The sequence below is a fragment of the Anabas testudineus genome, chromosome 21, assembly GCF_900324465.2.
Source record: "Anabas testudineus chromosome 21, fAnaTes1.2, whole genome shotgun sequence".
Classification (NCBI taxonomy): Eukaryota; Metazoa; Chordata; class Actinopteri; order Anabantiformes; family Anabantidae; genus Anabas; species Anabas testudineus.
In genome coordinates, this window is record NC_046629.1 from 1,906,496 (window position 1) to 1,921,156 (window position 14,661).

Consider the following 14,661-nt stretch of genomic DNA (forward strand, 5'->3'; position numbering starts at 1 on the left):
AGTGAGCGATTCGTTCATTTCCAGTTCATTGCAGTACCTTCTCTCGCCACATGGCAGCAGCTCCATAAGCTCAGTCAGCAGGACAGGAAACAGAAATGATTCGTTCACGACTCACTCAACTGTGAGTCCGTCCTCAGGTCCTCGTACTTTTGTCACGTGACAGCCAGGCCGCTCAGGCTCTATGTCAGCGAGCTCTACAGTTCTTTAACGAGTCGTTCATACGGATCGTTACCGATCGTTCTTTCGTTCATTTGTCACGTGACAGCTGACACCTGACAGACATTATTTATTCATGGAATCATAATTAATTAGTGCTCTTTGATTCTTGTAGATGTGTGTAGTGTTATTGTGTATATCATGTAAAGTGCGTGTGTAAATAAATACTTTTGAAAAGCAAGTGAATGTTGATTATATCAACATGTTAACTGTGTTATTCTCTTCCATAAAATAATTAAATATAACAATATTAATAACAACCACAATAACGGTCGGATCGGTCTCACGTTCATTTGTCACGTGACAGCTACCAGGTCTGTTAAACAACAATATCAGGGGGGATGCAGGAACACAAGTCACTTTATTGTGGTGTGTATTTGCTTTCCTAGGTTTTCACATGGTTTGAATTGCTTGTGGCATTTTGTGTATTATAATTTGTCAGCTGAAGTAAACCATGTTGTCTTCAGTATATAGTGTCTGAGAACTGCGGCCATTTTTACATCTGCCACAGAGGGTTACACCTGCTGTAAAAAGAACGAAATGAACGAAATGACTCAAAATAGTTTGTTCAATTTACGGTTCGAGGGTTAAAGATCTGAGTCAGTTAAAAGAATCGAACTTCCCATCTCTACAGTATGGCAGTGTAAATACTGTGTCTACTAAAAGCTGAGGACTTGCAGTTGAGGCGTGACAGGGCGCAGTAGCATTAAGCAGGAATAAAGGGAATGGTCCTGAGAGGTTTCATCTGAGAGACATTAAAGGTGGGGTGAACTGTCACAGCCCCTGTTGATTGGTCGTCCCAGGGAGAGGGGCCCACCTGCCACTGGATCCCAACCTGCTCGATCCCCACCAGCCCTGTTGATGACCTTGGCAGCAGCACACTGTCCTCTGTGCTCCGCCCCGTGCACTGGGTAGCAGTGTGTTGGTTTGAATTATTCTGTTTTATGTTTAACTTCCTTTTTCTTTAGGCTCAGCTGATGTCTGTTTGTTGAAGAGTCTTGGTTCAGCCTGAGTTACTGTGGTACTGTGGAAACACAGTTCAGATTTACCTGTACACACATTTGTACATTTGTTGCAGCAGTCACACATGTACTGTATCGCTGACGCTGCATTGAGGTTCTACTTTGAGGCCCATGTTTCTAATGCCCTCTGTCCAATCTACACTTTATTAACTGTAGACACAGTGAGACACTAAAGCTGCTGCTGTCACTCTTCTAATGTGCTGCTCACACTACACTGTCTGTGCAAACGCAACTTAATTGCTCCACGTTTCAACTTTGTCAACTTAATACAGTTTCAACTGTGTGGTTACGCAGTGCGACACTGCTTCATGTGAGATATTAGTACATATTTATAGATATCTGTCTGTGGAACATGAATGATCAGTTATGGCTACAAGTTGTGTCCAGGACTTAGTACCTCGTTCCCCCAGACATATGTCTTTTTTATTCCAGTTGTCATTAGAAGGGCAAATTCAAAATGTAGCTAGAAACATCAGAGAGAGAATAGAAAAAGGTGAAAAGAGAAGCAAAATGACCAAAAAGATTCACCTAGTAATAGTAAAATTAAGAGGCAGGTGGAAGAAAGACAAACGCAGGGTGGGAGGGGTGAACGAGGATGAGTGTGATGTGATGGAGGAGGGACGTCAGGCCCAACAGAGAGGGGAGATGAAGAGGAAGTGTGTGTTCCAGAGATAAATCTGTCGTATCACAGAGTTGTGGTCAGAAAGCTGCCACAGCTGCAGCTCTCTGCACGTCTCTGATGACGGAGCAACACGATGGATCAGAGCTCTGCTTCCCTCAGCTCAACACCTCCTGCAGGAAACCAATGTCTTCTTGGTCTGACGCTGTCATCATGCGCTCCCTGCTGTTCTCTGTCTGTGTTGTCACTGTAGCTCTCAACCTGCTCGTCATCATCTCCATCTCTCACTTCAGGTTTCATTACATTTGGCACTGAAGAGGAAATAACTAAATAATCTTTTAGTATTAACTGAACTTTTTATAAGTGTATTCTAATATGTTTTATATGCTCGTCTCTGTTTCCAGGCAGCTCCACAAACCCACCAACCTCCTCCTCCTCTCTCTGTCTGTCTCAGACTTCCTCGTAGGTCTTGTAAGTTTTCCTGGTGTAATTCTCAGGAAAACTTCCTGCTGGTTTCTTGGTGACCTCATGTGTTCCCTTTATAAGTATGTGACCACTATGACTCTTTGTTCCTCAGTTGGAAACATGGTTCTAATATCTGTTGACCGTTATATGACTATCTGTGACCCTCTGCATTATCCCACCAGAGTCACTGTGGGAAGAGTTCAACTGTGGAATCTGCTGTGTTGGCTCTGTTCAAACCTTTACAGCAGCCTGTTTGTGAAAGACGACTCTTTTCAAAAATATCTTTCTTGTTATGGAAGATGTGTGTATCACATTGACTATACTTTAGGAATGGTTGATATTTTTGTGAGTTTTATTGTTCCAGTTACTGTCATCATCGTTCTGTATGTCAGAGTGTTTGTGGTGGCTGTGTCTCAGGCTCGTACCATGAGGTCTCAGATTAAAACTGTCAAACTGCAGCATTCAGTGACTCTGACATCGAGAAAATCGGAGCTGAAAGCAGCCAGAACTCTTGGTGTTCTTATATCTGTGTATCTAATATGTTTCTGTCCATATTACTGTGTCTCTCTTACAGGGGTGAACATGCTCAAAACTCCTTATGGAACCTTTGTGATCTGTCTCTATTGCTTTAACTCCTGTTTGAACCCTGTGATCTACGCCTTGTTCTACCCCTGGTTTAGAAGAGCGATTAAACTCATTGTGACTCTTCAGATTCTGCAGCCTGGTTCCTGTGAGACCAACATACTGTAGAGAGGAACACAGTCTGTTGCTGTGCTTCATTTTTCTATTGTGGAAGCAGGAATGTGATACAGTTAAAATGTGTAGCTAATAATATTTGAATCAATTTAATAATAAACTAATTTAGTTCTTGATGAGTTCAGTGACTTCGGTTATTTCAGTATTTCACATATTCAAACAGCTTTATCAGAGCTCTGCTGCCTCCAAATTAAAGCTGTATTATTTCCTGTGATGAAACCTCTCAGCAGTTTATCAATATACATGGTAAATGTGTGCTGCTGTTTAACAGGATCATTTCTGATAACACACAAACATAAAAATGTTAGCGATAAAATAAATATTCTGGTTCTTCTCTACAAAGAGCTTTCACATCAAACTCACAGGTCAGATTGTTGTCAGCAGCTGTACCACGTTACAAGCTCTCAGTGGGACTGTTCATCATCTATTTTGTTTTAGACACGTTAACGTTCAGACTTGCACAGACGCTGGCTTCAGAAAGAATAATAAGAGTAGACACCACTGACTTTCACACATTGAGACCTTTCAGTTGAAAAATGAGCCGGCAGATCAGGCCGGTATCAACATTTTTACCCTGTCTCTTAAAAATCACCATGTTATGCAACAAAAAAGAGAGATCGGAAGGATCGTGTTGTGGTGAAACGTATTTTTACTGAATTAGTGTTGCATTTATTAACAGAAAACCAGCTACACGCGCACAAATGTAGAACATGCAGGACTGACAAGCCACAGACCCGAGTTCAAGATGAAAATTAAGCAGACGTTGTGTGAAGTGGCTGTTAGATGTTTGTCTATAAACTCAGCCCACACTCTTTAACATCATCCCTGGACTTTAACCTGGATGTTGAACTGAAAGACTGAACTATTGTAGCTGGAAAAACAGGCGGGTCCACAGTTTCCCGAACTTTGTGTAAGAAAACATCCTTCACAACATTCTTATATTTTTTTTCATGATTAGAGAAGAAAGACAACAGAAGCTGGAGCTTCTTCCAGCAGCAGACTGCAGTCCATCCAAACAACAGCTACCTGATGACTCATCATCATTAACACAGGTGTTGTCAGTCGGCATGTTGAACTGCACTTTAATTCTCTGTATCATATAAATTCATAATATGTTAAAACAGCTTTGGCAAAAATCTGGAGGTAAAGGTGAAGGATCAAGAGATGATGATGATGAAGAAAACTGACTTAGTCAAAGTGAATCATGTGAGTAAAGAGATAAGTGTAGAGAATGACAAAGGCAGAGTGGGGGGGGGGGGGGGGGGGGGTTAATGAGGGTGTAAAATTCACAGTGAAGAAGGAGGGACTTCAGTTCCCAGTGGAGACACAGGGAGCACAGAGTTTAATCTGCTGTATGACAGTTGTGGTCAGAAAGCTGCCACAGCTGCAGCTCTCTGCACGTCTCTGATGATGGAGCTTCACAGTGGATCAGAGCTCTGCTTCCCTCAGCTCAACACCTCCTGCAGGAAACCAGTGATTTCTTGGTCTGAAGCTGTGTTTATGCACTTCCTGCTGTTCTCTGTCTCTGCGCTCACTACAGCTCTCAACCTGCTCGTCATCATCTCCATCTCCCACTTCAGGCAGAGTTTCACTTCTCATTAGAAAATACACGTACGCAGTAGATTAACACAAAACATGACTTTCAATGAGTATATGGAGACTGACTCTGTGGCTTGTTACAGTGACTGAACACTAAAGCTGAACTTGTGATGAATGTAAAGCACGTATTTACTTGAGTGATGTACTACTATTGAATACTATTTATACTAATAATTCTTCATTTTCCTAAGACTGTACTCTTATGTGTTTCATTTTGTTCTTCTCTGTTTCCAGGCAGCTCCACAAACCCACCAACCTCCTCCTCCTCTCTCTGTCTGTCTCAGACTTCCTCGTTGGTCTCGTGTTCATGCCAGGTGAAATCCTCAGAAAGACTTCCTGCTGGTTTCTTGGTGACCTCATGTGTTCTCTATATAAGTACATTTCTATTCTATCTATTGCTGCCTCAGTTGGAAACATGGTTCTTATATCAGTCGATCGACATGTTGCTATCTGTGACCCTCTGCACTATCCCACCAGAGTCACTGTGGGAAGAGTTAAACTGTGTATTTTCCTCTGTTGGTTCTGTTCGATTCTTTACAGCAGTCTGTTTGTGAAGGACGACCGACTTCAAAGTGAGAAGTATATTTCCTGCCATGGAAAATGTATGTTTCACATTGACTCTACTTTAGGAGTTGCTGATATTTTTGTGAGTTTTATTGTTCCAGTTACTGTCATCATCGTTCTGTATCTCAGAGTGTTTGTGGTGGCTGTGTCTCAGGCTCGTACCATGAGGTCTCAGATAAAAACTGTCAAACTGCAGCATTCAGTGACTCTGACATCGAGGAAATCGGAGCTGAAAGCAGCCAGAACTCTTGGTGTCCTGGTTCTTGTGTTTCTAACATGTTTCTGTCCATATTACAGTCTCTCTCTTGCAGCAGTGAAGTTGATCAATACTTCATATGGAGTCATTGCACTGTTTCTAATTTGCTTTAACTCCTGTCTGAACCCTGTGATCTACGCCTTGTTCTACCCCTGGTTTAGAAGATCTATTAAACTCATTGTGACTCTTCAGATTCTGCAGCCTGGCTCCTGTGAGGCCAACATACTGTAGAGAGACTGAAAGGAGAAAGAAATACATATGTTCAATGGCTGAAATCTCAAATCCAGAAAGTGAAAACAATATTTCTTGTCTTATTATCTGACATGTTAATTGTTTATGAACAAAAGCTGTAGAGGTTTGATTTTGATATTTTTAACCCTGTTATTCAGTGAGTGAATTTGCAATTTACAAAAGCAAAAAAAAAAAAAAGAAACTGGCTAAAATTTAATCTGAATATATATGAATGTATAAAAAATTTAGCTAAAAGACAATTCAATAAATTCTAAAAGTCATCTGCCTTCACACGGGCACACAGCTTAAGAATGAAATCACATCAGAAAATGTCCACGTGGTATTATTATAAGAAACAAACCTAAGAGTTTGATAATGGTGTTACAAAGAAATCCTGATTCTTATAAAGAGTAATAAGTTGGTTGTAGGGTGGACAGAACATACTTTTACCTCAGTTCAGACGTGTGCTACTGAATGTGAACAATCACATATTAAAATGTGCCATTTACTTTGCAGTGTCCTGTAGGTCTGTTTAAGGGGGCGGCAGGTTTTGATAGTAAGTGGTGCAGGTACATTCAGGAGACGAGATAAAGCTGTGTTCCAGTCACTAGTACAATTTTCATCTGTCTCTTACAGTCATTGGAGCCAGAACTGACAGTAGACGTTCACCAAGAGAAATTAAAGTTGATGAACATACGGGGCAGGAAAGGCATTTGCAGTTTGTAGTTTGTAGTTTTGGACAAGTTAGTCATGCTCCAAATAAAATAAAAAAAAGTTATTATAATTTGTAAAAAGTGATCTGACATCACTGATGTGATGGAGACATAGATCAGAAATCACTATGAATTGGGATAAAATCAATTCAAGAGAGTTTGTGCACAAACTGAGTAAAACGAGAAGAAACAACAATATCCAAGATTAACTCAGAGGATCAAGTGAAAAGTAAAATATCTCATCTTTAAACAGTGAGTAACAAATCTGAGAGCAAAGAGCCAGGTAGTCTGTACAGTACCACAGTGTGGAAAGATAGTTTGAGTATAAGAGCTTCAAGTGAGTTGAAAGTAAATTTAGAGGTTAAATTGAAATTAGCTTATAAATTAAAATTATTCTATTTATTATTCTATTAAAATCCATCTTGTTTAGTTGCACAAGCCACAGGGTGCTGATGTGGACAGGTGGAAAGGCCTTTGTTCAAGCCGTGTTTCACATATTAATCATGTATAGAAGCTGTTATCTATCTATCTATCTGTTGTCTAGTGGACAATAATGGTAGAAAGTTTGTTGTTTGAGTTATTACTGCATGATGCATCGTTTTAGTAAGATCTCCTTGTACCTAGAGAAGTACACATTAAGGTGTAATGTGCAGGGTGAAGTAGGAGGAAGACACAGGGAGCAGAGAAGTGATGAATGTATTGATACAAAGTTCAATCTGTTGTAAATTATTTAGAAAAAATGTTCGGAAATACAATGAACGAGAGAATAAGACAGACAGAAATAAGAGATTTGATGGAGAAACACAGTATGTTGCTGAACGTTGTTGTCAGTTTCCAGTATTGATGTAGTTAGACTGTGATACTAATAAAACAGCTCTGTATGAACCCGCAGTGACCTCTTGTATTAGCCAGTTCTTGGTAATCCTTAGCTTCATATTCAAATTTTCATATTTCAAATTTAGACGGGTTTCAAGTAAATGTCAGTTTAATATATTTATTGTATGAAGAAATCTATATCTTCAATTTGCAATAAAAAGAAAAGGCTGCCTGTGGTGGAGGGTGAGTAGCTTTTAAAGAACTTCCTGTGTTCTCTGTGTTTAGAGGGGGACTAAAGTGGAGGAGCAGTGTGAAAGAAAAATTCAAAAGGGAGAGCAGGCAGGTAACTCGCTGTGGGGGGGGGGGGGGGGTCTGGCCAGAGGTAAACAGCATCAAAGCAGATAGAGGTGAGTGGAGCATTCTGGAAAGAGGACAATATAATGACTTTATTATTATTATTATTTAGTTTTGAAACAAAGCATAAGTGTTATTTTATGTGGTTACAAAGAAACTGTCATGATAAAAGACACCAAACCCCACAACAGCAGCAATGTTCAATTGAATTCAATTCAGTTTTATTTGTAAACCACCAACAGAAGTTATCTCAAGACACTTTACAGTGTTTAGGACCTTACAGAGTACAGTTATACAAAAATGATAGAAAACCCAACAATCCCATTTGAGCAAGCTTTAGGCAACAGTGGAGAGGAAAAACTCCCTTTAGAGGAAGAAACCTCCAGCAGAACCAGGCTTGTCTAGATTCCTTGTCCAGGGATTGGGTCGTTGAGGCACCTCCACACGGCTGCCACCTAATCCACACTGCACCGACCCCCTATGCTCCTTCCTGCGGGTGGTGGGCCTACAGGAAGTCGGTCCCACGTCGCTCTTTCGGGCTGCGCCCGGCCGGGTTCCATGGGAAAGATCCCGGCCACCAAGCGCTCGCCTACGTGCCCCAACCCCGGGCCTGGCTCCAGGGTGGGGCCAATCCGGGCAACGTAACAGTCCTTGATTTTGTGTTCATCATAAGGGGTTTATGAACTGCTCTTAGTCTGGCCCGTCGCCTAGGACCTGTTTGCCTTGGGAGACCCTACCAGGGGCTTAAGCCCCCGGCAACATAGCTCCTAGGGTCATTCGGACACGCAAACCCCTCCACCACAGTAAGGTGGCAGTTCGAGGAGGGGCCATGGTTCTCAACCGGAAAAAGGTGGCCTGCACTCTCCAGGTTGGGGGGGAGATCCTCCATCAAGTGGAGGAGTTTAAGTATCTTGGGGTCTTGTTCACGAGTGAGGGAAAAAGGGAGCGTGAGATTGACAGACGGATTGGTGCATCGGCAGCAGTAATGCGGTCGGTGTACCGGTCCGTCGTGATGAAAAAGGAGCTGAGCCGTGAGGCAAACCCCTCGATTTACCGGTCAGTCTACGTTCCTACCCTCACCTATGGTCATGAGCTTTGGGTCATGACCGAAAGGACAAGGTCGCGGATACAAGCGGCCGAAATGAGTTTCCTCCGCAGAGTGGCTGGGCGCACCCTTAGAGATAGGGTGAGGAGCTCAGTCACCCGGGAGGAGCTCGGAGTAGAGCCGCTGCTCCTCTGCATCGAGAGGGGCCAGTTGAGGTGGCTTGGGCATCTGTTTCGGATGCCCCGGAACACCTTGCAGGGGAGGTTTTCCGGACATGTCCCACTGGGCGGAGGCCCCGGGGAAGACCCAGGACACGTTGGAGGGACTATGTCTCTCGGCTGGCCTGGGAACGCCTCGGTGTTCCCCCGGGAAGAGCTGGAGGAGGTGTCTAGGGAGAGGGAAGTCTAGGCATCTCTGCTTAAGCTGCTCCCCCCACGACGCGGCTCCGGATAAGCGGAGGACAATGAATGAACCAGTTTCATAGTGGGCGGCCATCTGCCTCGACCAGTTGGGGTGAGTGGAAAGAGAAAGAGAAAAGGACAACAGGCAATAAAGACAACAACAAGCAGCAAGAACATTGGGCAGGTCAACTGGATTCTGGAGATGTACAGCTCCAGGCCGAGGATACCAGGAGAGTACAGAGAGAGGGAGACAGAGAGGAGGAAACACAACTACAGGAGAAAAATGGGAATTATCTGTCCAGACCACCTTATTCCATTGCTCTGTGCTCAGTTATGCCCCTCTCGTGCCCATTGTTGTTGGTTTGGCAGTGGACAGGGTCTATGATCTATGTGCACCAAAATGCAATTCTGTTTATTCTGACAACTTCCTGTTAAAACCAGCATTCACTTCTTCAGCAATTGGAGCAGCATTAGCATTAGCATTAGCATTAGCCTGTTGGATCAGACCACACTGGGCATCCTTCACACCCATTGTGCATGAATGAGCATTTTCTGCACATGACCTTGTTGTTGGTTCACCAGTGCTCCTTCCTTGAACCACCAGGGACACCTTACAAGACCTGCAGTCTTTGAGATGCTCTGACACGGATGTCTGGCCATCACAATTTAGCTCTTTCTTAGCACATTGAAGAACAAGCCCAAATACACCAGTCACCATCACAATGCACCACTGCATCATGGTGTGGGTTGCCGGCTCCATGGGGGCCAAAAGCTGAATAGGAAAGATGAATTTATTACAAAGAATATACTGCAATAAAGACTGGAAACCAGGTACTCCAGGATCTCTCATGTGAGTCGGTTGGTCTAAGGAGAGAGAGAGAGTCGGGCTGTATACAAGATTGGTGGGTTTACTGAAGGATTACTGGGATTACTGTCACAATTCTCCTGACCGCCTGCCCCTTACTTTCTTATTTGGTCAGCTTCTTGTTTCCTCCTCCCGGTCTATTTACCCTGGCTAACTCATTGGCTGCACCTGATTCTCCTGACCTTCATAAGCAGATCTCTTTGCCTTCCTCCGCTGCCAGATAGTCTAAACTCAACCTCAGAGTACAACTAACCAGGATTTCACTAGGACTGCCAATTAGATTTTACAGACCCTGCCTGCACTGAACCCTGCCTTTTGCCATCATCTGTCCTGATCTGCTTACTCCCCATCATTCCCCTGCTCACAGTACCGGACCTTAACCTGTCTCTGCCTGACTCTTCTTCCTGGACCTTCACTCCTTTGATCCTGTCTCTGTGTGATTGCCCTCAACAGACCTGCCTGACCTGAACCTGCTTCCTGCCTGTCCCTCTGTACTGTGAGTGTTTCCCCTGATCTGTTCTCTTCCTTGTTGTTCTTACCCGGCTCTGACTCGGCGTGGACCTCCTATTGTTTGAACTGCCTCTTTACCTCAGACTGGACTGTATAATTACCTCGGTTATTGGACTTTGAATTTCACCATTGGGTTTAGTACAGTCTCTCATTGTACTTCTGCATTCTGTTATTACCCTCCTGAACATCTTGGCCGTGGCATGATACCACCTCTTCCTGTCAACAACCACTTCTGTTTCACACCCAGACCTCCACACTCACCCCACACCCTCTCCTCCTGACAAGTTCCCTGTAATATTCAGTGTTTTTTACCCCTTGCACTCTTGTTTAAATTAACATTTAAAACAAGTTCCTGTCTGTTTACATCTCTAGCAATGGAGTCCTGCCTCAGATTTTTTGACAAGAACACAGCATTGTTCAACTAAATTTATTGACTGAAATATAGACTATACCCAAAAGGTTGGGGCTGTATGGGAAAAGTGAAAGTGAATAAAAATGTTAGCTAGAAAGAGAAGATGTTGGAGATTTACGTAGGCAGGGAAAGGATAGGAGAAAATATGTTGAGAATGACGAAGGTCCACTGAAGAGGGAGGGACGTCAGGGCCCCAGAGAAAGTGACAGAGCTGAGGAGAGAGGAAGTGTGTGTTCCAGAGATAAATCAGTTGAATCACAGAGTTCTGGTCAGAAAGCTGCCACAGCTGCAGCTCTCTGCACGTCTCTGATGACGGAGGAACACGATGGATCAGAGCTCTGCTTCCCTCAACTCAACACCTCCTGCAGGAAACCAGTAACGTCTTGGTTTGAAGCTGTGTTTCTTCGTTTTCTGTTGTCGTCTGTGTCTGTGCTCACTACAGCTCTCAACCTGCTCGTCATCATCTCCATCTCACATTTTAAGTAGAGTTACACTTTCAACCTGCAAGTTCTGAGAATCTTAAGATTTGAGTTTAATTTTACTGGATTAAATTACTTTTAAGAAGTTAATGAAAACAGACAATGTGCTTTGTTTACTATGTTCTTTGCTCTGAAGCTCAACAAATACTTAAAGTGAAACTGATATTTACTTTATTTAAACCAATACTAAAATGTAGTCCACACATTTAATTTAAGTATTGTTCAGTTTTATACTAATATGTTTGCATAATTTCTTGTCTGTTTACAGGCAGCTCCACAAACCCACCAACCTCCTCCTCCACTCTCTGTCTGTCTCAGACTTCCTTATTGGTCTTGTGTTCTTTCCAGGTGAAATCCTCAGAAAGACTTCCTGCTGGTTTCTTGGTGATCTCATGTGTTCCCTCTATAAGTATTTGTCCATAACTGCTGTCTCTGCCTCAGTTGGAAACATGGTTTTTATATCAGTCGATCGACATATTGCGATATGTGACCCTCTGCATTATCCCATTAGAGTCACTGTGAGAAGAGTAAAACTTTGTGTTTTGCTGTGTTGGCTCTGTTCAATTCTCTACAGCAGTCTGTTTGTGAAGGATGATCCATTTCAAAGAGACAAGTATATTTCCTGCTACGGAGAGTGTGTGTTAGTGAGTGACTTTAATTTGGGAGTTGTTGATGTTGTTGTGACCTTTATTGTTCCAGTTACTGTCATCATCGTTCTGTATCTCAGAGTGTTTGTGGTGGCTGTGTCTCAGGCTCGTGCCATGAGGTCTCAGATTAAAACTGTCAAACTGCAGCGAACAGTGGCTGTTACTGCTAAGAAATCTGAGCTGAAAGCAGCCAGAACTCTTGGTGTCCTGGTTCTTGTGTTTCTAATATGTTTCTGTCCATTTTACTGTGTCTCTTTTACAGCGGACAGCTTGATCAATACTTCATATGGAGTCTTTGTGCTCTTTTTCTTTTGCTTTAACTCCTGTCTGAACCCTGTGATCTACACCTTGTTCTACGCCTGGTTTAGAAAAGCGATTAAACTCATTGTTACGTGTAAGATTCTGCAGCCTGGTTCCAGTGACACCAACATACTGTAGAATCTGCTCTATGGAAACAGACGTGAAATATTATTGAGGGAAATCATAAATTCACTGATCCACAAAGTGGAAATTATTTTTCAAAATTTTCTGAACTGTTTTGATTTGTTTTTAGTTGTCTAACACTTTAACACATTATTTTAATCCCATAATTATTTTAATAAGTGTGACCTATTGATAAATTCACATAAAGTGTTTTTAATTCCACTATTAGTGCAGCGAATTCACTGAAGTTAATTTGTTAAATATCTATCTATCTATCTGAACATAAACAAACACCAACTTTTAGTGTGTTGTTGTACCATTATCAATTTTCAATGATTTCTTTAAAGTCGTGTTTTCATTGTCATAGAATTTACACATTTATATATATTGAATTATCATATTTTATTATTATTATTATTATTATTATTATTATTATTATTATTATTATTGTATTGTAATGATATTGAGAGTCAATGAATTAAAGCAAACATAGGTGTGATGTGATTCAATTTTCTGTATTCAGTTAATGTTCTAGCTGCATTTATATAACTACTACTGATCTGTGACAAATGTGAAAACAAAACATAATTCAATTCAAGCAAAAGTTTTATTTGTATAGCGCCAATTCAAAACAGAAGTTATCTCAAGGCACTTTACAGTTTAAGGTTTAAGACCTTACAGAAAATATTTATACAACAAATTATAGAGAAAACCCAACAATCCCATTAGAGCAAGTTTTAGGCAACAGTGGAGAGGAAAAACTCCCTTTAGAGGAAGAAACCTTCAGCAGAACCAGGCTCATAGTGGGCGGCCATCTGCCTCAACCAGTTGGGGTGAGTGCAAAGAGAAGAGAGAAAAGAACAGCAGGCAATAAAGAAAACAACAATAAGACATAACACATATTGGATATTGGTCTATAATTCACTAAAACCCCTGAGTCCAGAGTAGGCTTTTTGAGTAGGAGTTTGACTACAGCAATCTTAAATTCCTGTAGTACGTAGCCTGTTAGTAAAGATTGTCTTAGGCCTGTCCCACTCTGTCCAATCTCTGTAGTGGGAAACCTGTTTGAACACATCATAATTGACTGTAGATTACCTGTGACTAAAAGACTATTCATATTCAGAAAGCTTTCAAGACAGTTTCCAACCTATCTATCAAAGTCCAGACCTCAACAAAATTGAACTGCTGTGGTGGGACATTAAGAAAAGAAGACGCCCAAAACCCTGAATGAACTTAAGCAACACTTGAAGGAGCTAAAATTCTCACACAGCGATGTGAGAGATTCAATTCTACTCTTACTTCAAGTTGTTGCAGCTAAAGATAGGTCAACAAATGACTGCAGAAGTTTGTTCACGACTATTAATGTTACGAACTAGCGGACCCAGTTGCAGAATGACAACAAATGCAAAGTGAGATTTCCTACAAGAAGATTTATTAACAGATATAGTAACAATAAACGCAGAACAGAAGTAATGTAATGTGACAAAGGGACAAAACTAAAAACCTCAAAGGGAGGAAAAAACTAAGGAACACTGCAAAAGGCTGGCAATCTAGAATTGTACTGGTCTGAATAACAAACAGGAAAAATGCAGTATGCCGATACAAAACAGAAATCAACAAAAAAACAAAAAAACAAAAAAACAAAACGCTATTCAGCCAGAGCTGGGACTAACAAGAAAACAGAACACAGCATATGCTTGAACAAACTACAAAGCTTAAGCTACTACTTAACAAACAAGCTGACTACACTAACAAGACTTACAAACCGTGACTATGAAGCTAATGGTTGGGGAAAAAGGTGAGTGGAGGAAGCAGGGAACAAATGAGGTTGATGGTTGACACACTAGCAAATAACAATGGGACAGACACTAACTTAAATACAAAACTCAGTAATGATTAAGACAAGACACCTGCTAAAAACTCACACCTGCTGCCACTCGAACCAGCCGAGGCATGTAATGAAGTGAGGGAAAATACAAAGCCGGGGACACCCAAAGGTATTGAGATGACAAGCCAATTCATTTGTTTGCTATATACTGAGGGCATTTGCAAAAAAGGTAGGAGCCACACAACACCTGCCACAAATAGGTTGATGAGCTGAGAAGTATTGAAAAGGTAAAAGTGCACAAGAAGAAAAAAAAGTCTCATGATCCAAACCATACGAGTTCATCTGTGAAGCAGGGTGGAGCAGAGAAGGGAGGGGGGATAACGTTATACACAGAATAACGAAAGAGGGACGTCAGGGCCCAGTGAGACAGAGAGAGTAGT

General features: G+C 41.8%; 3 protein-coding genes across 3 annotated transcripts; all 3 read left to right on the forward strand.

Annotated features, from left to right (window-relative positions):
* Positions 1-1,977: 1,977 nt before the first annotated feature.
* LOC113173323 (trace amine-associated receptor 13c-like) lies at positions 1,978-3,072 on the forward strand. The gene is made up of 2 exons (XM_026376735.1): positions 1,978-2,150; positions 2,262-3,072. Exons 1-2 carry the CDS (start codon positions 1,978-1,980, stop codon positions 3,070-3,072), a joined length of 984 nt encoding a protein of 327 aa, XP_026232520.1.
* Positions 3,073-4,242: 1,170 nt separating this feature from the next.
* LOC113173324 (trace amine-associated receptor 13c-like) lies at positions 4,243-5,728 on the forward strand. The gene is made up of 2 exons (XM_026376736.1): positions 4,243-4,284; positions 4,916-5,728. Exons 1-2 carry the CDS (start codon positions 4,243-4,245, stop codon positions 5,726-5,728), a joined length of 855 nt encoding a protein of 284 aa, XP_026232521.1.
* A 5,441-nt stretch (positions 5,729-11,169) lies between these two features.
* LOC113173325 (trace amine-associated receptor 13c-like) lies at positions 11,170-12,408 on the forward strand. Its single transcript, XM_026376737.1, has 2 exons — positions 11,170-11,219; positions 11,550-12,408. Exons 1-2 carry the CDS (start codon positions 11,170-11,172, stop codon positions 12,406-12,408), a joined length of 909 nt encoding a protein of 302 aa, XP_026232522.1.
* Positions 12,409-14,661: the final 2,253 nt, after the last annotated feature.

What these genes read in the sequence shown, in the direction of transcription:
- LOC113173323 (XM_026376735.1), top strand. Translation starts at nt 1,978, where the DNA reads ATGACGGAGCAACACGATGGATCAGAGCTCTGCTTCCCTCAGCTCAAC. An exon ending in ATCTCCATCTCTCACTTCAG is followed by an intron (nt 2,151 to 2,261) that starts GTTTCATTACAT and finishes CTCTGTTTCCAG; the next exon opens with GCAGCTCCACAAACCCACCA.
- LOC113173324 (XM_026376736.1), top strand. Translation starts at nt 4,243, where the DNA reads ATGATGATGATGAAGAAAACTGACTTAGTCAAAGTGAATCAT. An exon ending in ACTTAGTCAAAGTGAATCAT is followed by an intron (nt 4,285 to 4,915) that starts GTGAGTAAAGAG and finishes GTTTCCAGGCAG; the next exon opens with CTCCACAAACCCACCAACCT.
- LOC113173325 (XM_026376737.1), top strand. Translation starts at nt 11,170, where the DNA reads ATGGATCAGAGCTCTGCTTCCCTCAACTCAACACCTCCTGCAGGAAAC. An exon ending in ACACCTCCTGCAGGAAACCA is followed by an intron (nt 11,220 to 11,549) that starts GTAACGTCTTGG and finishes AGTATTGTTCAG; the next exon opens with TTTTATACTAATATGTTTGC.